Below are 21,392 nucleotides of genomic sequence, written 5' to 3'. Positions count from 1 at the left end.
CGCTGCTTTATGGGAACCACAGCGGGAGGAGCACAGGGAGCGGCGGCTGCGACGCGGGGACAGAGCGCGGCGTAGCCAGAGATTAAAAACATGGTGATTTTATAGACAAAGCCCCAAGTACGGCTGTACTGCAGAGAACACAAAAGCTGCTGTAGTGACCGTGATCCTTATTCTGCTGCCGGTGGGGGCTCAGAGACAGTCCTGGGAAGGGGGTTTATCCGACGGAGGCCATGATCACATCCACAGGGAGCTCCTCCGCACTGCGGGCCGTGACCTGCATGGTCACTGTGTCAGTGAGAACAAGGCGAGACCGCACCAGGAGGTCATGGCCACCCCGGAACACACCTGCAGAGGACAGCGGGAGGAAGCGGTGAGCACGCTGCAGGCTGCTTTCCCCTGCAAGTCTGAAGATGAACACTACTGCAAAATCTGGCAAGTCCTAGTACTGGGCCAGGAGAGACCCTAAAACAGCTCAGTTCCCATTCATTGTAACATACCTGGGACTCCTGCTACTGTAAAACTCATGAAACCAAAGTGTAAAATAAACTCCAGGTGAGAAGAGATCCAGGATTGTCTAAGAGCTCTGGTACTCATCTGTTCTGCTGGGTAAGGCTGCTGTCTTTCCCAAACCAGGCTCACTCCAAAGCAGGATGCCACAGATCACAAAGGCAGCAAATTCCACCCAGCTGAGCCTGGGGTGATCCCAACATCCCCTCCACCACAGCCCCTCCCTGATCCCAAGACAGTTGCTCTGCACTGCAGAGACAGAAATCACGGCAGGAACAAACCTCAAAATCCAACCCAGAGCACAGTGAACTCCATCAGGAACTCCTGCCCTGATTTTAAACAGGCAGCTCTGTGCAACCTCCCAGAGCTGCTCCTCAAGCAGAACCTCAACCCACAGCTCACCTGCCAGGTACAGTGTGTGAGAGTTCTTGTTATCTGGCACTTTATCTGACCGCTCACAGGGCTGCATCCCCAGGAACTTCACAATATTGCTCACTGCCTCTGTTAGAAAAAAGCAATAAAATGGGCTCCGTGTCACAGATCTCTTAAAGGGGCACATAAAGAGCACCTAGAAGTGACTCTCCCTACATGTTAAGAGTTCATGTTCCTTGTCCTGAGGGACACACACCACTGGTCAGAATCGTGGTTTTGGAGGCCACAAGGACTACAAAGACAACACAAAAACCCTCACCACCATGGGAGAGCTCTGTTATCTGATGTAGCAAATGTGCAACAGAAAGAAGAGGGGGAGTCAGTCAGACAAGGGCAGAAGGAGAATGCAGCTGGCTGCACTTACTGCACAGCCCTGTCAGCCTGCTGACTTCTCTGGAGACTTGAAAAGGGAGGAGATGTCTTGCAGGAGACACAGGTCTTCAGGAGAAATATGAAAAGGCCTCAGGAAGAGTATTTCAAACCCCAGGGGGCTGTTCAAGGGAGCACAGAAATGGCTACAGGACAAGGACACTCTATAAGGCATCAAAAGAACTGAGTTTTCACAGGCTTGTGAGTAAAACAGAAGGACTCTGATACACGATGAAAGAGAAGAGGGTTTACTCCACTAGCCTGCTCACCAGCCTCATGTCTTCTGATGTTTTCATTTTTTATTACTGGTCTCAAGAGGAATGGTGGGAGATCATAACTAAATTATGGTCTGTCTGCTTGGAAGGGTTAAGTACAAGAGCAAAGCAAGCTATTCTCTTGCCTCCACAATCCAGCCTGGTCTCTACTGGTCACAAAATACTCACTAGTTTTTTTGAAACCTGAACTAACTCATCATGACAGTAACTGTAGCTCCTTATTTAACAGCTGTGGTGTAAAGCTTGTGAAGGGTTTTGCCCCATTAGCCTTTCTGTGACAGATCTAAAGTGAGCCAGACTGGGCCTCTGGACTCTGCCTGCAAGAGGGAAAATAAGAGCTCTGCTGTGCTCACACACCCTTCCTTACCTTCAAGGGTTTTAATAGCAGATAAGGTAAAGGTTTCTTCCTTTTCAAACTCATCACCCACTTCATCCCAGGCTGCTCCAAAGTTTGGCTTCAAAACTCGCTGGATGTGATCAGCCACTGTGACCTCCAGGTCTTCAAGCTGGTGGTAGAAGAGGTTCAAGTGAAACATGGTTGTTCTTAACCCTGTTATCCTCAGAGTGAACTTTAGACTGGATCCCTTAAGATCAGGTGAATGCAGGAGACTGCCTCCACTTCCATTTCTGGTTTGCTACTGAGCAACTGCTAGGCGTGAGAAAGGCACAGTGATGCCATTTCCAGGGCTTACGAACCATGTCCCAGCTCTTGGTCTGACAGAGATCAAAGCATTGGACAAATGGCCAAAACAGAGGGAAAAACAAAAGCTTATAAATAGCTGCTTGAGCATTTGTTTCCCTGAAATGCATGTAAGCTTGTGTTTTGCCTTTCTGGCTTATCATTTTGTAGGCTGGTACAGTGAGACACTGTCAGATGTGTGCCATCACCTAACACTGGCACCAGGGTAGCTGAGCAGCTGCTGTGACTGCACCTGTGCAAGGCAGAACCAGGCTTGTCTCTCCAGAGTGTGTAATGAAGGACAGGCAATGCCCTGAAGGACACCAGCCTGCATTAATTCCAACAACTGCCACAGAAAAGAATTTCCTCCTGATTCTAGTTAAAACACATGGAAGAGTTTAAGTATCACTCAATTGCCTTGGTGACTGGTAGGAGGCTGAAAGAAGTGTTAACCTTGTATGTTCCATTGTGAAAAACTCTCCCCACTCTTTCTGGGAAGACAGTGACTCACTGCACAGCAGGGCCTCTAATCAGATTCACAGCAGCGACATGGAACGCACAGAAAACAGTCTCTGGAGCTAACAGGCCAAGCTGAGGCTGTGAGCAACATCCCTCCCTCTTCAAGGAAGAGAGATGCTTCTGCAGCAGCACTGCTTTCAGCAGTCTCAGTGCTGGGGAGGGAAGAGCTCCACCTTCCTCAGAATAAGAACAAGGATGGCAACTTCCCTGTGCCAGGCAAGCCTCTAGACAATTAACTGTGCCACCACAGGAACAACTTGTGAGAACAAAAGATGCTGGATAGCCCTCTGTCTCCATAACCCTGAGTGTGCATTGCTGGAGCCCATAGGGCAGTCAGCCAAACTTGGAGGATGCACCATGGCCTCCCAAAACACCCATATCCTGCACAGTCAGGTGTCCATCTACAGTGCAACAGGAGAATACTCCAAATGAGGCAAAGCGAGCTCTGCAAACTCCCCTCTGCATCAGAAACAGCAAGAGCTCCCTCTACATGATGCTGCCCACTTTGGTGATGGTGATCACATCATTGCTTGCAGGGATCAGAGTTCAGATTGCAAAACCCCACAAAATGACAGCAGTTTCCAGGATCAGGTACATGCCCAGCTTCTTACCACATACTCATCCTCATAACCCTCATCGTCCGTCTCGCCCGTGTTGGGATCACAGTCCTTGACAGTGAACTTCATCATGCAGCTGAACGTGCAGGCCACTGGAGACAAGAAAGCAAAGGCAAAGCTCACATTACCACCACATCACTCCCCTAAGGTAGAATGAGGCTGGGAGGTTTGGGGCAGCCAGGCTCTCCCTGTCACTGTCAGCAGCACAGGCTTAGCCTCTGACCTAGAGAGAGCGCTCCAACAGTTTCTGTCTCTCAAGGACAAGCTATTTATTTATAATGTTAAGCAAACAGTGATAAAGACAGGCTCATGATGCTTGTACAGGACTATAATCCTCAGATCAAGTGCTATTACTTATGAACCTGACATTGTGTTGGGAATACTAACTAAACATGTCCCATCAGCACCTTGTGAAGAGGCAAGATCCACATACAGGGATCATTTCCTGTGCCTCTGAAATGAAAGCCAATTGCACTGCAATGCTGCAACTCATTAATACCACTCAGCTGGGAGAAGAAGTGATGACTCATCCCTAGAAGATGGGTACTGCTGAGTGAACAGCAGCAACAGAACAGAGCAGTTCCAGAGCACAAACCAGGGAGACCAAAGCACAGGTAAAGCCTGATTCATGTTCTGGACAGTGGCAAACAGGGAGGGAGATGTTCAATTCAAACAGACATCCCATAAATTCTAGCGGTTTGTCTGAAATACCCCTTTGCTACTCAGAGCATCTGGGCACTCTCAGCATTTTACAAGCATCAGCCTCCCCATGTCTAACACAAAGGATGAAGGACATGCCAGGGTGCACAAAAGACAACTCATCTGCCAGGTCTCACAGCCCAACTTGGCAGTACTACAGCACAAGGGAACCAGCAGAGGAGAAGGAAGACTTGACAGCCCCTAAAACAGCAAAGACAAGTCACACTCAGCATCACTCAGGGCTGCACCCATACACAGGCTATAAATATCTGGCTGGGATGTAAGGTAGAATGTGTGAGGATAAACAATACAGGAGAAAAGAGTGCAGACTGTTTACCTGCTGTTGGATCCTCTTCAGACAGTGCCACCAGCGTGTAGCAGGTACCTGGCTGGTTGTACACCAGGGCTTTGGCAGGTACATAGCCAACGACCTCATACCCCTCTGTTGGTTCCATCTGCACTGTGACATTCTCCAGGATCTGATCATTCAGGGTGTTGGTGCAGTCAAACTAAACAGGAAAGGGGAAAGCAGCAACAGCTTGAAGCTGCTCACTACTTGCAGAGCAGCCTCAGCTGAGGCACAGGGGGGCCTGGTGTCAGCCCGTGAACCCCCAGCTCTCTGTGCTTCCATGGTGCACCTCACTATCAGCTGGCTCATGACAGAGTAACTTGACTAAAGAGTGCTCATGTAAATACTTTAGGGGAGAAAATAAAACCCTGCTGGGGAGTCCAGTGCTCCAGCAAGCTTTTTTTTTTAAGGAAACAAGACTTAAAATAACCAGCACACACCAATCCAAGGCCTGCCCTCTGCAACTCTGGCAGGATCACACATTCAGTGAGGGCAGGGATGTGTCGGATTCTGCCTGTTTCAGTTCCACCAGTTAGTATGGAATTTTTTCATTCAATTACCAGTAATTCCTGGGTTAATTCTTTGCTCTACAGAAATGCAAGTACTGTGTTGCCCATGTCATCCCACTTGAAGCTACAGGGACACGGTGCCTTCACAGCAGATGGAAAGATGATTGTTGGCATGGCTTGAACAAGGTACAGCCTGAGCAAGTTTCAGCAAGCCTGAAGTTTTCAGCAAGTCTAAACTTGCTGATCAGACTTTGTTCCAGCTGCAATGCCAAATCTTTTAAGCTCACACAATTGCATCTGGTGGATGGACAATAGAAACAAAGGTCAAGCCCTGTGAGGGCAGTGTAAGCAGTTCTGAGCTTTGAGGAAGGAGCTGGCTAAGGACAAAACACTGCTGCTCACAAGTTAGCAAAGGACTCACTGTGCCTCAGACTCTCTGAAGCCCAGGCAAGGGGACTGGCACATCAATCCTAACATCTCACATTTAGCAGCAGTGTGGTACAGCCAAAGCCAGGATGTACAGAAGAAAGCACCTGTGCTACAGACTAAAACAAAACATAGCAGATAAAGAGCTCTCCCCCACTGGATCCCTTTCTTGGGTACCCTTTTCAGCTTCTCAGATGTAGTAAGCTTCACTCTTTCATGCCCAAACCATAGGCTTGGGGACTCTGAAGAAAGAACACAGATCCCCCTGCCAACTCCTGAGTGAGAACAGCCCCACCTAGTGCTTGTTGGATTTGACTGTACCTGTAAGCGTTGCTCAGACACACACCCCCACCCTTACTCATTTTCTTTGGGGCTCTGCTACCATGGATAAGAAACCAAGGACTACTCATTGCAGTGTTGTGCTTTGAACACAGACTGTGGGTGCTGCATCTCTGGAAGTGTTCAAGGCCAGGCTGAATGGAGTTCTGAGAAACCTGGTCCAGTGTAAGGTGTCCCTGTCCATTGCAAGGGGGTTGACACTAGATTATCTTTAAAGTCACTTTCAACTCAGGCATTCTGTTATATCCCTGAGAGATGTCTTCACAACAAAGCTTTTGCCAGTCAGGAGCTTATCTTCTGAGAGTCCTCAGCAGCACACCCCAGAGCTACCCACCTGGAACACCATGTGGTTGACAAAGGTGTGCTTCGTGCAACGAACCACATACTCTGTCTCCAGCTCTGTCAGGGCCACAGGCTCTGGGGAAGACTTGAACAGTGGGCCCAGCCCCCGAAACTCTGGGATGGCCCCCAGTTGCTCTGAAATAGAGGAAACAAATTACTGCCTTCCTCAAGACACAAGGAGGTGTAAGCAGTTTCAAACCCCTTGTTTCAGCTGCCAGAAGCTGCTACAGTGAGCAACTATCCATCAAATACTCATAAACATTCCCTAGAGACTTTTAAAATGAAAAAGAGTCATCCATTGCTCATGACTACTGCAAGACAGAAAAAGAGGACTGCAGGCACCCCCACCCTCCAGGAGTGAACAGCTGACCTTAAGCTGGGAGCTCATGTCACTCCCTGTAAGAAGGTAAGAAGAAGCCAGAGGGGCTAAGGCAGGCTCAGCAAGAGGTGGCTACAGAGTTCTCACACGTGGACAGAGCAGAGGCCTTGCATCAACTTACCTTGGAATATTTCTTGCCGTGTTGCTGCCACTTTCTCTGGCTGTTTCACTACAGCAACAGGGGCATTTTCTGCAAATGAAAAAGAAAACAATCAAACAAAAACAAACCCAAAAGAATTGAAGGAAAAGAGTAAGAAATTACTAAATCAGAAAACAGATCAATGTCTGGAGAGGAATTTGACTACAGAAAGCAAGGGAGCTCATTTCTCATTTGATTTAGACTAGACACCTGTACTCGGCTTCCTAAGCAGCTTTAGAACTGCAGCAGCTCCAGTGAGGATTGCCAGCTACTACTATTATTAGCAGTTGGACTAAACTGAAACATTAATGTGAGAGCAACCAGATTTGCAGGCTTTAGTCTTTCCAGGAGATGCAATCTCACAAAATTCAAATAGGATGGAGCCCAGCAGTTCTCAGCAAGCCCAATGCAGGGAATCACTAGCATTCAGGGGACCTGATTCCTCACCTGCTCTTTGCTCGATGATAGGAGCTGTTGCCAAAGGAACAGATTTCAAGTCAAAGGGTTTCTCAGAGGGCTCCAGGGTGTATTGATGCAGAGCCCTCTCCAGGCCAGGGATGGACACCGTCAACCCTGGGGACAGAAAGGACAGGTCACTGAAACCACAACAATGCCAGGTCTTTAGCTTAACTCGTGTTAGACCAGGAAAGAGGTGCAGACTTGTTTTAAGGCCTTCCTGCAATACCATTCAGGATGTAGCCAGCATTGAGGGCCTTCTGCTTCTGCTCCAGAACATTCAGGTAGAAGGTGGCTCTGTCTCTCACTTCATTGTCATCATCCATCACACATCTGAGGGGAAAGTGGAAAACTTTCTTCAGAATCCACATCACTAAGAAACATCACAGGGCCAGATCCAGCAATCTCCTAGTAATTATATTAGAAAAGCAGTAATCTGCCACGCATGGCTTCTGTCCACTTTGTGGTGCTGAATGCACTGGTGATCCTATCACAGGACCACAGGTACCCCCTGCACCTTCTCAGACCCACAGGTAGAAGAGACTAGACAAGCTCTCAAGCAAACAGGGTATTTCACCCAGGATGTTGAAAAACTCTGAGGCCCAACTGACCTTCTCAGTAACACCAAGATACTGGGTAACATCTCCTCATTCTGAGCTCCAAACTTGGCAAGGGCACTTACAGCACCTGTAGCAAAAGTAATGGAAACTGAATTAGAAAACAAAGGAATCAGCTGAAGTTTCCTCTATTTCTTGGCCTTGATCATGTCAGAGATGCTACACTAGTAAACTATGTACATTAGTAAAACTGCGACTAGAAAGAAGCAGAGGTGAAGTAAAGTGCCTGCAAACTTCTGTCTAGTTTCAGAACCAGTGCATATTCCTTCTCAGCCATGGGCTGCCTCTTCCATCAATACTACTGCAGGATCTTTGCTGTATAAAACAATCTGCTCAGGCCTAGAGCAAATCACAACCCTCAAAAGCAGAGCCATTCATACACTATGGCTCCCTGAAGATCTGTGCAAGGGCAGAGAACTTTCCAGGTCTGTCACTTACCTGCCCGGACTTCTTCATGCTCCAGAACAACCCTGTTGTAGATGAAGCGAATATATTTGGAGGGGTTGTTGGTTTTGGGCCCTTCCTGCCCCAGGAGGTGGAGGATACGAGTGGCCAGCACAGTGAACTCGCAGTCCTCAATGAATTCACAGAGGTGAGACAGGCCTGTCTCTTTGCTCTCTGAGTTCTCCTCAATAATGCTGATGATGCAGTCCACGATGGCTCTCTTGTATTCAAAGCCACCCTGAGGAGCAAAAGGGAACTGCTCAGCTGGAAACATCAAAGTATTTTAGAGACTCTGAGCTAGCCAGACAGGAGAAACATTCCTTTGAAAGGTCACTCACACTCAGTGCTTTTTAATGTGTGCTTGAAAAGAGGAGGGCAGTAATTCTGCCCTCACTTTTGACCCTCTTTACACCCAGAGGGCCAGCTAATATTCCAGCTCTCTTGCCAGCTTCCCTCAGAATGGCTGTACTGGAGAAAAAAACCCAAAAAACAGAGTCCTAACCCAAGAGTAAAAGGATTCATCTGGCTGAAGGGTTTTTATCTCCATCAAAATCCTCTGCTGCTAGAATTAGTGCTTAAAACCAGCCATATGGAAGGAGAAAAAACCCAACCCTCTCCCCTTTAGCACCAGACATCTGAGGATGAATCACAAGAGAAATGTATGAAGGATCATATCTGCCACAGCAGGACACAGCAAATAGCTCCATTAGTGTGGGATGATAGGCAATCAATACCTCCCCAGGTACAGCCACGACCTAACATGCCAGTAATGCTTGACAATCTTCAGACATTATTTACTGATGTCCTCAATACACACTGGGGGATTAAACTGCACACTACCCTCTGCCAATTACATGCACAGTGCTGGGCATTTGGATCCTTCTGGAGGTACTTCAGATTAAAAAAGCTTTAAAACAGAATGCTTTGAAGTACAAAACCACATTCAAAATTATACCATCCACCCACAGAAAATATGGGAAAGGAGAATGGTCCATTTTTCACAGGAGCAAAATGAGATGCTCCACTTTGTTCCCAACAGAGAGGCTGTAATTGGCAGGAAGTGATGTCAGAGCAAGCAGTGGTGCCAGCTGTGCTGCAGCCATGTTGGATCATTTAGAAACAGCCTCAGGAAACCTCTGTAAAGCTGTCTTTCTATGATTTTTGTCTGGCTGAATGCAGAGAATGGTTATAGGAACTCGTGATCCCTTCACTGCCAGAGCACAGACACCAGAACAAAAGTGGTCCTGTGTCATCAATAAATAGGTTGTTATTGAATCTTTGTGTACAAGACAAAACTTCTTGGAATTTGCTGTCAAAGTATAAAGAAAGCTGGTTCAAATGTGAAACACACATGGACTGCCAACAGATCTGCTGTTGCTTGCATTTGCTTTGAGAGTTAATAAACCCCCATTAAAAAAAAATCACACAATGAAAACCACACTAAAAATATGCCTGGCAGTATGCTTATAACTATTGTGCACAGCTGGGCATTTCTGCAGTTAGACTGCAAGCCTTTTAGAGAGAGGCTTTCACTGCACAGCCTTATCAGTAAAAGCTTGACACTCATAGGGAGCACTGCTCATGCACACAAGCAAGGCAGACACAGCTGTCCTGCACACTCACCTCCTCCCGAAGCATAGTGAAGAGGAAGTTCATGAGGACGGCGTGCTTGCGAGGGTATTTCTGACACAGAGCATTGATGGCCTGCACCACTACCACCTGCAGGAAAAGGGGGCAAGTAAAATCAATTCTGTTTCACCCTGCAGGAAAAAATAGCTGAATTGTATCAATTTTCTGCTGGCCTCCCTAGGCTGGAAATCACATTTTTGTCTTTATTTATTCAACAAATGCAGTTCCAGAAGGTAAAATCTTAAAAATTGGAGGAGACAGATCTTTATGCCCTGGCCAGCCCCTAAAGAAAGCCCACACCCACTGGAAAGAAGAAGGAGATTTGATTCTCAGAAGGCATCTCCCCAGGAGAGAGCATGTGATTTTGGAGATGTAGGACTGAGGCATGGCTTAGGCAGGCAGCCTCAAATACTTTCTCCTCCCTGCAAATATTCTGCTGCTTCTAGAAGCAGCTCCATGCAGGTTTAGAGCACACACACAAACATGGACAAAGACCATGAGGTTTCTTCAGGAATCTGGGTGTCCCTCCTCCTCCCACTTCCTTACTTTGAACTCATCTGAGATTTCTGACATGAAAGAGGAGATCTGCTTCATGAGCCGGTCAATGCTGCTCTCACTGCCGGTTTTCAGCAGTGTGGTGATGGCCAGGGTGGCAATGCTGCGGTTGGAGTCTGTCACAAGGTTCTCCAGGTCCAGGTTACAGGCAGTCACAGCAGATGGGTGCTTCATGGCCACCTGCAGCAGCCAAGGAAGAATGAAAATCCCTCAAGAGATGCAAAAGACACAGCTGGCAAAACCCAGCAAAACTCACTCCCTCCCATAGAAATAAGTGGTATAGACTGCACACGAGGGACATTTCAGACAAACAGCTAATCTGGAGTTAAGGTAACCAGCTCTTGTTTCCTGCAGAACTGCACCACTTGCTGGAAGAAAAGCAGTAGCAATAAACAGTCTTTTATTATTTTTAACTCTCTGATTTTGCTCTATATAGTAAGAAAAGAAAGCTATGAATTCCCAAAAAAAATGTAGCCAGACTAGCTGTGCAAAACAGCTCTGTAGGCAGAAGCACAGCAGTTACCAGACACTGCCATTCTCTTTTTCTTTTATAGTGTTTATAAGGAGAAGAGAAAAGCTGCAGCAAAGACTACCACAGAGCAGGCAAGAAGCATCATCAAGGTTTGACCTCTGTTTTACACCATGGGAAGCTCAGAAGGGAAAGTGGTAACGCTAAGACCAGTGACATTCTAAGAGACCAATGGAAATTATCAGGTTGTTTTTTTTTTCTGTAGAGTGTTCTTTGAGATTTTATTCCAGACGGAAAGCAATGAAACACAAGGCTGTAGCACAAGACAGAGGTTATTCACACAAAATCATCACATAATCTGACTGCCTTCTGCAGTCCTCACCTCCCTGCAAACGAGACACTACTGGAGCTCCCAAGAGACTGGCTCCTACCTTGTTGAGGGTACGGACAGCTGCGTATCTTAGTGCTGCTTTCGGGGAGCTGCAGAACAGCTGCAGAACTGCAAGGTAGGAAAACCAACACAGGCAGATGTTTAGGCACTCTATTATTGAGAGCATTTCATACCTAAAGCAAGAACTTCAGTGAAGAGACAGTTGCAAGCATAATGTAACTAGAAAAATGCTTAAGAAGCAATTGTACCTTTAACAGATTCCTCCTTCTTCTTGTTCCCTTTGCCTTTGTCACACCCCTGCTGACAACTAACTCTTACCTACCTCCCTCTTCTTCCACAGTGCTGCTATCCTCTGCTCCTTGTGAAAGCCAAATTCATCACCTTGTCATCTTTCCTATTAAGTTAATTTCAACTGCTGTTCTCTATTTCATGCAAGCCCTGCTCCTTTCCCAGAACTGACCCATGAAGGAGCCCACACTTGAACACACCAGGAAATACCTCTACAAGAACAAAGCTACTCCCACACATCACAGGCTCTCACCAGCAGCATAAAGCAACAAAGGATAGAGCAGCATAAAAAGCCTGACACTACACAAGGCCCTTGTTTCTGGGGCCAATCAGCAGGGTCACCACTGGAAGCTCATAATTCCCTCGCCATGACCATGAGCACCACACTTACCTGAGACAGCTGGAGCCAACTCCTTGGCAGTGCAGTTGGGCAGGTTAACAATGGCAGATGCAGCTTCATACACCACCATCTCATGCTTGTTTCTCAGGCAGCTCTCAATGAAATCAAACAGAGGGCTATCGCGGCTAAGGGACAAAAATAACCGACGACACTGAATTAAAGCAAAGGTACTAACAGAAGTTAAGAATTCAGCAGCAGAAATGGGCAGGTCCCACAGCCCATGGAAAGGTAAAAGCAGCCATAAACCCACTTTGTCCCCAGATGTTGCAGTGGTCATTATACTGTACTTCCAGCATGCTTGACAGTCAGGCTGCCTTCTGAGAAGATACCCTCTGCCTTACAGCCTAAAGGGAATCCCCCTCAACTCTCACACAGTAGGAAATGACTGTACACACCACAACTCTTATCCACCAGGAAGCCACACTGCATACATGCTAGATAAACAATTACAGAAGAATAAACAATTACAGAAGACAGAGAAAATGAAGCAAAACAAAGAACAGCTGTGCAAACAGTCCAGAGAGACAAGATAGTATTTGATGTACAAGCAAGACTCACAGAAACCATCTCAAAACAACCAGGAAGACTTCCTATAATTTCTCTGCTTTTATCCAGCAATAAGAGGGTAGAAGGAGCATGCTGCTCTTCAAAGACAGAAATAATGAGATGGCAAGTGAGCCTGCAAGACGAGATGGAAGCAGGGCCAGGAAGTTCCTTCAGCAGGGCAAAGGAGCCTGCTCACCTGCCAGCCTCCTCCTCCAACAGCTTGCTGGCTATTCGGATCATCAAGCAGTAGGCAAATGGGGACTTGAGGCCGTGGCGTGTGAACTTGCTGAGCATCTTGTTGACTGCCAGGCGGTCGTTCTTCCGCACGTGGTACAGCAGGCCCAGGGCGTGGTACTGTGCAGAGAAAGAGAATGTCACAAACCCACGGTAGGTTCTCTCCCCCTTTGTCCCTTCTGTCGCCCAGTGGTGCCTAGCTGAGCTCCAGCAATTTGCTCCACGCCCAGCTGCTGGTGGCTATTCCCCTGCTGGAGGTGGGTGTCCTACCTGCACCATGATATTGTCACTGGAAGCTGCCTCCTGAGCCTCATTCACCCAGCGCTTCACCACATCATAACTGGTCTTCAGCAAGTGCTGGAAGGAGATGGAGCCATAACAACCCATTAGATAAGAATGGAGTAAGCTTTGGGAATTTCAGCTTATATTAAGAAGCAATGAGCCTTCCCATGAGTGTGCTGGCAGCAGCAACTTATAGAAGAACAAGGGATCAGCATGCAGAGATCTGGCCGTAACAGCTGCAGCCTCAGGAGGTTGATGATCTCTAACAAAGTCAGCGCCAGTCCCTCAGTTCACAAAGACACGAATAGCAACAAAATCCTGAAATTCCCAAGATGTCCAGTCCCACCAGAGATGACTGCTTCCCTGCTTGATTGTCCCTCAGGCCTGTGCTGCAGGGAGTACATACCAAGGAAGACACGAGAGCAGAGCTGGACACACTTGGCACTTTGTCAACAATCGCCTGCTTCATGTAGCGCTCAATGGCCTGCAACATGGTACTCTGCAGGGAGAGGGAAACAACACTGATATGGGAAAGCCTTTCTGACTGTGAAAGGCATGGGATAAAGCAGGAAAAAGTGAAGGGCACAGAGCTGCCCCACGGGAAAAGCAGCACTTACATCAGTGATCTGACAGAGCGCTCTCACAGCAGGGCCTCGGTAATTGTCATCCTTCCCAGTCATGTCTTTGGTTAAGCTGGGAAAACAGGAAGCTCTCAATATGGCACTCCTGAGCCAGCAGCTCTCAGGTGCACACACAGTGCACACAGAGCAGCAGGCAGCCAGCATCACGGCTGAATGCCAAGCAGGCAGCTGCAGGTCTCAGGCAAATCCCACTGGGGTGGGAAGGCAGGAGGAAAAGATCAGTACTCAGGTCAGTGGGAGACCATCTGTGAAGGGCCAGGAATTCATCATATTGCAGCACTTGAGACTGGCTTCTGCCTCAGCCCTTTACAGCCCCTATACCGACCTGCTCCTGACTCCCCAAGAGGACATTTAACTGGCATGAGGTCCTAGGTTACAATATAAAGATGTATTCTATTCCCATCCTCAAGAGCTGTTGAAACCAGGAGGGCCATTGTTTTTTCCTTATCTCCTGTTAATGGGCCCATCAATGCCTTGCCAATGACTCAGAGATATCAAGGACCCACGACATGACTCAGATATCAGCCCATTGTGAGATGCTCTGCCCAGGGGAGAGGAGCTAAGCATCTCTACCTGGATATAATCTGGGCTTTGGGACAGAACAAGCTGCCCTTACCCACTGATTTCCGGAGGACAAGAGCTACCAGATCTTTTCTACAGGATCACCACTTCAACAAGACCATTTCATCTGGACTGCTACAACCACCCTAACTAGCAGGGGTGTCAGCTTGTATTCTGACTCTGTCAGTGGTTTTTTTCTTTTGTATTATTGTATGTGTTTGATTTTTTCCCTTGTCCTAATAAATTGTATTTCTGACTTAGAGTCTCTCACTGGTTTTGCTTTCAAACCAGAACACATGATCAGCAATTCAGGAATGACTCACAGAGGGAATTTTGTTCCCTGGTGAAGTCGTATTCAGTGCTGCTACAGGAGAAGTACATCCTTGTCTACCTGTTGAAAGCCTTGGGGTTTATGCCAGAATTCTTCAGAACATTTCAAGGCATTCAGACAGGAGTTAATGAAAAGCCTTTGCAAAAGGGGAAAAGCCAGCCGTGCTACCATATCATGTAACCAAGAGAGACTCCAGACATCCATGGGCATGGGGTATGGGGACACAGCATATTCTGCATCTATCACTATGAGTTTAATGTCTGTATTTTATTGAGCTTTTATGAAGGAAAACTTTTTCCTCACCAAGGGCATTCCCTATCATCACCCTGCTCAGGGACTACTTCAAGAAGCTGGACAGACATTATTGAAGAGCGTGTCAGTATTACAGCAAGAAAAGTGAAGTGACTGACCTGCTAGTAACAATGATCACATCTTCTGCAATAGAAGACATCTCTTTGATAGTGAGGTAACACATCCTACGAAGAGTTGGCTGGCAAGGAAATAAGCAAGAAGAACATCAGCTGAGATGATCCCAGATAGGAAGGGATCTCAGTTTTCCCTGCTTACATAATTTTATCATGAAGATCACAAGATCACAAGAACTTGATACCTTCAGAGTGCGTCATTCCCTGAGCGTAAAAGATGAATAAAATCCAAACTGATGAACAAAACACCTCTTCCTCTTCTAAATCCCTCAGTCTTAGGGTGAGGCCATAGAGATACCAGATTTAGCTGGATGTACAGTTTCATCTTCCACTTGTCATTCATATGAACAAGGAGAAAGCCTTGAAACTATTTCATGGTTTGGTGGTTGAAAGCCTTGTGTTGCTCCAAAAGCAAGAAAGCAAACAATTTCTATTCCTGAGTCTGGGGATTTCTGCACTGGTCTCATGATTTTAAAGCCTTGCAGTTTGGGGGCAACTAATGACAGTGCTACTGCTGTGAGTAGGCACTAACTCTCAGCCTCCTCCAAACACACAACTGTTGACTCTCAGCAGGATATTTTAATGCTGGGCACAAAGCACAGGAAAATCCACCTGCCTACCACAATCTCAGAGTTAAATGGCAATTTAGAGAGAGGGATCTCTGCCTCAAGAGCAGTGCAGACTTCAGTTAAGCTGCTACAAGATCTGGGAAGGGCTAGGAAGCTGATCACCATTTCTAAACTTTCATCCTACTCTTCTCACTCAGATCAGGTAGATTCAGACAGGAGAGAAAAGCTGATTGTATAAAATGTGTATGTCAAGGGACAACTTGTCCCACCAGGTAAATACAGAAAACCGAAGGTAGACTTACATCATTGGACTGAAACAGCTTGGTCATAGCAAAGAAGGATTCGGTGGCTTCCATGACGCCAAGGTGCTCCCCCTAGTTGTGTGGAAAGAAGAAAGGAAATCCCAATTATCACAGCCAGCTTTGGGCCTGATGCACATCTCTGTACAGATGTATATTTTCTCTCTCTTACCTGGTTTATGAGATACAAGATCTTGGTGAGGATATGAGCACATTTTCGTGGGTTTATGGGAGTCTCATTAAACACTCGAGCCTGGAAACAAAGCACAGACAAGGACTGACACTGTCCCTCCTTGCAAACATTGTCCTGCCTGTCCCAGCTACACATTGTGAATGACGTATGGCAAGACACATAACGACTTTGGATCAGATTTCCTTTTAATTCCTGTTAAACATGGACCCCTTTAAACAGCTGGTTTTGCAGTCTGGGGTTACAAATCCAAGAGCAATAGAGGTTTAAAGGCTAAATTCTCATCACTCTTTCACCCACACTGGCCTGCACTGTGTGCTAGCTGAAACACTCTTCCAACAGATGAACTTGAGCTTACTGAGGCCACAGGGGCCAACACCATTCCCAGCCTCACAAGCAAACAGAGAATGCTGAAACAACAGGGGCTGGGGATTGAGATGTTCACCTGCTCTTGAAAAGAATGGCATTTCTTCAGAGAAAATTCATAAAACTGTTTAATAACCACTCATACCCCTCTCACTAATATTGTCATCCACAAGACATTTGGGGTGTCCAAGGCCACTTCCCCATTCTTCCTGGTTTGGGGTGAGCTTTCCCAGATAATTTTATTCCTTTTATTACTATTTTATAGTTCACAGTCTTTAATTTGTTACAGAGACCATTTCAACCTTCTCCCTTCATCTGTCCAGTAATAAAAGAAGAACTGTTGCCCATTTCTTTCAGAGCAAGCACGACTGTAACAAACCCTCATTTCCTTGCTGGAGTTCTCCAATGACCTACTCAAGAGAGGGAGAGACTCTATCCAGTGGGGTACACAGAGGAGATGGTCTGGAGATTTACCTCTTGCAAGACTGCACTCTTCTCCAGGTGCTGGAATGGGTTGGAATTCCCACCTGCAAAACAGACAGAGTAAAAGTCTCTCCAAGCATAGTGTCATGGGAAAGCAACTTTTTAACCATGCCCATACTTTAAAAGCAGTCTGAGCATTTTGGGGTGATTTTTTTTCATGAACACCAAGCAATGAGAGCAACTTCTTTGAAGTAATATTAATTGGATGTCTTCATGGCAGGCAGGGAAGGCAGAGCAGATGGACATTCTTCAATTTGCCATCCCCTCCAGAAGTAACTGACTGTGAGCTGAGGCAGACTGATCAGCTGTAAAACAACTGTGCTCCACTGTATCCCCAAAGACTATTTCCACCCTGGGCTGGGAGCTCGCTGGCAGTGGGAGCATCAATAGGACAGGCCTAGGAACAAAAGCTTAGACAGAAAGAGGTACTGCTTGCCAGACTGGTGAGTCACGAGTGTTTTATCCCTCCCATATAAACCAAACAAAAATCCACCAGTAAAGTATTTTTGGCTCTATCACTAATTAAGGGAACAAGACAGCAGACTAGATAGGCTGGACACAAAGTAATTTTTGTTGATCCACTTAACAAAGTAAATTATACTAAATAATTAGAATCCTCCAGCAATTAAGGATGAAATAACCAGAGGGAAAAGCACTATCATTCTGCATGGTCTCTATTAGATTGCCTCCAAAGCATTTGTGAGCTGCAGCTTTTCAAAAGCTGCTAGTTATTGATAAGCAGGTTTTAATTAGAACCTATGTTCAGCCTGGCCCTGGGACAAAATGCAGCCTTTTCCAGGGTTGTTCTAGTGCTTGTTCCAAAGCCTGGTCCACTAGAGAGGACATCTCCTGGGCCAAAATCTGACCTGACCCAAACTTGAAGCATGCTAGGCTGGTGCCAGGAGCCCTTTCTAGAGTAAGCCTTACATACAAAAGCAAACACATCTGCACTCTGGCTCCTTCCTGGTTCATAAAATGCCCTCCTCTGGCTCAGGAGAAGTTTGCAAAGGCAGCAGGTGGCTGAACAATACACAAACACTTATGTGAGGTAGAAGAGGTAGAACAAAACAAGGGCAAAGAGCAAAAATGTTTCTAGTATGAGTATGAACCAGTTCTAGGATAAATATGCTCATGTGTTCCACAAAACCTGCCCAGCAGCCCAGTATTTCCATGGTCCAGCATGTCTACAATCCTTAAATCAGCCATGAACAACACTGCATCACCTCTTTATCCTTCATAGCACTAAGGATCCTGAAATACATTGTACATGGGGTCTTAGTCCTCACAGCACCCTGCATCAGTTTTCTTCCATGGAGAGGGAGGGCAGAGCAAAGGTTGTGTGTTCATAAAGTTCCTAATATTGGATAACTAACAACAATTTATTATGATTTGTAGAGAAACATAATTTTGTGGCCAAAACAACATGTCAAAGGGAGTGGGAGCAGGTCATCCAAGGCTAGCAAAACCATGGAAAGCAAAGACACAGAAGCCAATTAACTGGATCCGTGCATCTCCTGCCAGCCCCAGCCATAGGTAATGTCAATACCTTGATGGGTGTGGCAAGGTACAAATGAAGAACAGCCCCCAAAATTAAAGCCAAGAGCAATTCCCCTCCAACAGCTGCGTCACTAAATTCTCTGCTTATCAGGATGTCACTGGAGGCCTTGGAAAAGGGAAACAAGGGCAAAGCATTGAATGCCCATTAAGATAAAAAGAAAGCACAGTCACACAGAATAATCACCAAGATGTAAGCTGAATCAATTTGCTTCAGGACACACTGATTTGTTATGCAGAGCAAGATGTGTAGAAAGCTTCACAGGAAGATGAAAAAGATACCACAAAGCTAAACCATGAAAGAAAACACTGTCTTATGATGCATCACTTCCACCTGAATTACACACCGCATAAAATATCAACCTCTCCCTTACTAATCAGCCTAAAGTTTTGAAGTCAGGCATGAAACTTCGTGTTTTGTTGGGGCTCTCAGATTTTCTGATCCACTGAAAGTAGCAGTGATTATGGGGCCAGAAACGATGAACTGGATTCTATCTGGCTATAACACCTGGTTCCAGAGCTGGGCAACTGTGAACAGGGCTAAAGTGCTCAGTATTTAGTCTCAGGCTCTGCACCTGCTGATGTGGCAGTAACCTCGGTGTGCTGTGCCGATGCAACCAGTTTAGTCTCTGGCTGCGGGTGCGAGGAGGAGGCAGCAGACTGCTCTAGTGCCCCCATAGTGCTTCCATAGAGCTCCCACAGTGGTTCCATAGTGGTTCCATAGTGCTCCCACAGTGCTCCCCACTGGTTCCATGCACACCAGCAAGCCCCCGCCGCCAAGCTGACACCAAGCCTCCCCTCCCAGCTCCCCCTGTCCCTCACAGATCCCCCCATTTCCACAGGAGGGGTCTCTTCCCTCACAGCTCTCCCCGCAGCCACGAAGGGCTCCCCCTCACCGATCCCCTCCGTGCCCACAGAGGGGTCTCTCCCCTCCCAGCGCCCCCGGCCTTCCCTCACCCGACTCCTCGTCCTTCTTGTCGAACTTCTTCAGCATGGTGCTACCGAGCGGCCTGTGGCTGCAGCCCTCCCGTCCCGTGGCAGTGGCAGTCCCCGCCTAGGGCCCGGTGCCGGTCCCGATTTCGATCCTGATCCTGGTCCTGATCCCGGTCCCGGCTCGGCCCCCCCCCCTTCCCTGCCAGCCTGTCACTGTCACCGCGGCCGCCGCACTGCGCAGGCGTGGCACCGCCCCCCGGACGTGTACAGGGCGTGGCGCAGAGCCGTGACTGACAGGGAGAGGGCGGGGCCAATCGGCAGCGGCGCGGTCTGATTGGCGGAGGGCGGGGCGGGGGCGGGACTGACGGGGATCCGGGCTGGGGTCAGCGCCGGAGGGACCCCGGGACTGCGGGGGCAGCCCTGGGGATACCGGGACACTGCTCGGCACACTGGGGCCGGGAGAGCAAAGGGCCGGAGGCACTCACCACTGGTAATGGGGGTGGCGCTGGGATCCCTGAGCTGGGGAGATGAGGGGGCACTAGGGGCAGAGGGGGCTGAAGCATGGGGGCACGCTGGGTCTCGGGGAGGACAGAGGAGACACAGGGGCAGAACAGGGAAATGAGGAGATCCTCGCAGGCTCAGCGTCCCAGGAGCAGTTGGGAGTGGCAGGGCACAACAGTTGTCACTCAGGCTGCTTGCTCTGGAGTGTCCCACTTGGATGCACCAGCTTTGGCAGGTCTTCCTAAGACCGCTGTTCCCCACTGCTGCTGGTACCCTGTCTCTACCCTGGACCCCAAACTCCGGGCTCAGCCCCACAGCACATGCCCAGTGGGTGCAGGGGGGTATCTCAAGGGGCCAGGCACTGCCCAGGCAGCTCCTGAGCCTCAGGTCAGGCAGGGATGGCAAAAAACCTTTTACCCACCTTGCCACCTGACCCCAAGCACCATCTGTTGGCACATCCCTTCCTGAAATCCGTCCCTTCCATGGAATGTGGGGTCACCCCAGTCACTTCTGTCCCTTTCCCAGAGCCAGTGCCCACCCCAGAGTGCGAGGGCTCACTCACCCTGCAGCAGGTAGTCCTCAAAGAGCATGGCCGTGTCCCCCAGCAGCTCCAGTGGCCCCCCTGGAGGTGTCTCCTGGCCTCAGCCTGGCTTGCACCACCCTGTACTTTGCACGGGGCGGCCGCACTCTGCTCTGCTCTGCTCTGCTCTTATCTCCCAGCTGGGCTGAAAGCAGCAGCTCCAGGGGCACAACACAATTTCCCTGTTGGCCCAGAGCTGCTGAGGGCTCCCTGGGCCAGGGGCTGGCTCTGCTGTTGGTGCCAGGTCTGACACACCTCATGTGGAATTTAATGACCTCCCGTGCTGGCCCCGGCCGAGCAGATGCCCTCACAGCATCTCTGGGAAAAGGGAACACAAAATGAGAGTGTAAAGGGGTGTGTGACAGTGTTCCCAGGGGTCCGAGGATGAGGGAAGAGACAAGGATCTGACTCTATGCTTCAGAAGGCTTGATTTATTATTTCATGGGATATATTATATCAAAACTATACTAAAAGAATAGAATAAAGGATTTCATCAGAAGGCTAGCTAAGAATAGAAAAAAAAAAGAATGAAAAACAAAGGCTTTTATCTCGGACAGAGAGTCCGAGCCAGCTGACTGTGATTGGCCATTAATTAGAAACAACCAACATGGGCCAATCACAGATGCACCTGTTGCATTCCACAGCAGCAGATAATCATTGTTTACATTTTGTTCCTGAGGCCTCTCAGCTTCTCAGGAGAAAAAATCCTAAAGAAAGGATTTTTCATAAAAGATGTCTGTGACAGGGTGCAGAGCAGGTATAAAGCACAAGCTGTGTTTGATGCCACATTTTATTGTGCACACTCACTCAAAACTCTGGCTTTGAGGGTTGGCCAAGCTTTGTGGAGGATTTTTTGTTCTTCAGTCACCCAGAGAGAAGAAGCACCCAGGAAAAGCTGCCTGGCTGGATGCAGCCCCTTTGGAGACATCTGGGTGGTGGATGAGCAGGGAGCAAAGCCAAGCACAGAAATCCCTGTAGTGCTGGGGTTGGGACCAGCTGTGCTCAAGCTCTGGCCAAGGTAAACCCAGCTGTGTCTTCTCCAGTGGTGCTGAGGTGAGAGCTGTTAAA

At 47.9% G+C, this 21,392-nt stretch overlaps 1 protein-coding gene across 1 annotated transcript; it reads right to left on the bottom strand.

The window, feature by feature from the left end:
- Positions 1–82: 82 nt before the first annotated feature.
- Positions 83–19,443, bottom strand: COPG1 (COPI coat complex subunit gamma 1). The gene is made up of 24 exons (XM_005422468.1): positions 19,268–19,443; positions 16,748–16,800; positions 15,890–15,970; positions 15,721–15,792; positions 14,835–14,914; positions 13,509–13,584; positions 13,298–13,390; positions 12,880–12,966; positions 12,572–12,729; positions 11,821–11,954; positions 11,182–11,249; positions 10,273–10,461; positions 9,721–9,816; positions 8,092–8,335; positions 7,648–7,723; positions 7,266–7,369; positions 7,028–7,153; positions 6,563–6,631; positions 6,055–6,197; positions 4,435–4,606; positions 3,393–3,490; positions 1,951–2,089; positions 910–1,008; positions 83–345 (listed from the first exon to the last, which is right to left on the bottom strand). The coding sequence occupies exons 1-24, from the start codon at positions 19,302–19,304 to the stop codon at positions 215–217; spliced, it is 2,625 nt and encodes an 874-aa protein (XP_005422525.1). The 5' UTR covers positions 19,305–19,443; the 3' UTR covers positions 83–214.
- Positions 19,444–21,392: the final 1,949 nt, after the last annotated feature.

This window comes from Geospiza fortis, unplaced genomic scaffold, assembly GCF_000277835.1.
Source record: "Geospiza fortis unplaced genomic scaffold, GeoFor_1.0 scaffold78, whole genome shotgun sequence".
In the NCBI taxonomy this organism is placed as follows: Eukaryota; Metazoa; Chordata; class Aves; order Passeriformes; family Thraupidae; genus Geospiza; species Geospiza fortis.
This window is presented reverse-complemented; position numbering and strand designations above follow the sequence as displayed.

What these genes read in the sequence shown, in the direction of transcription:
- COPG1 (XM_005422468.1), bottom strand. Translation starts at nt 19,304, where the DNA reads ATGCTGAAGAAGTTCGACAAGAAGGACGAGGAGTCGG. An exon ending in AGCTGTTTCAGTCCAATGAT is followed by an intron (nt 14,915 to 15,720) that starts GTAAGTCTACCT and finishes TTTCCTTGCCAG; the next exon opens with CCAACTCTTCGTAGGATGTG. An exon ending in AAATCTCAGATGAGTTCAAA is followed by an intron (nt 9,817 to 10,272) that starts GTAAGGAAGTGG and finishes CTTTTCCTGCAG; the next exon opens with GTGGTAGTGGTGCAGGCCAT.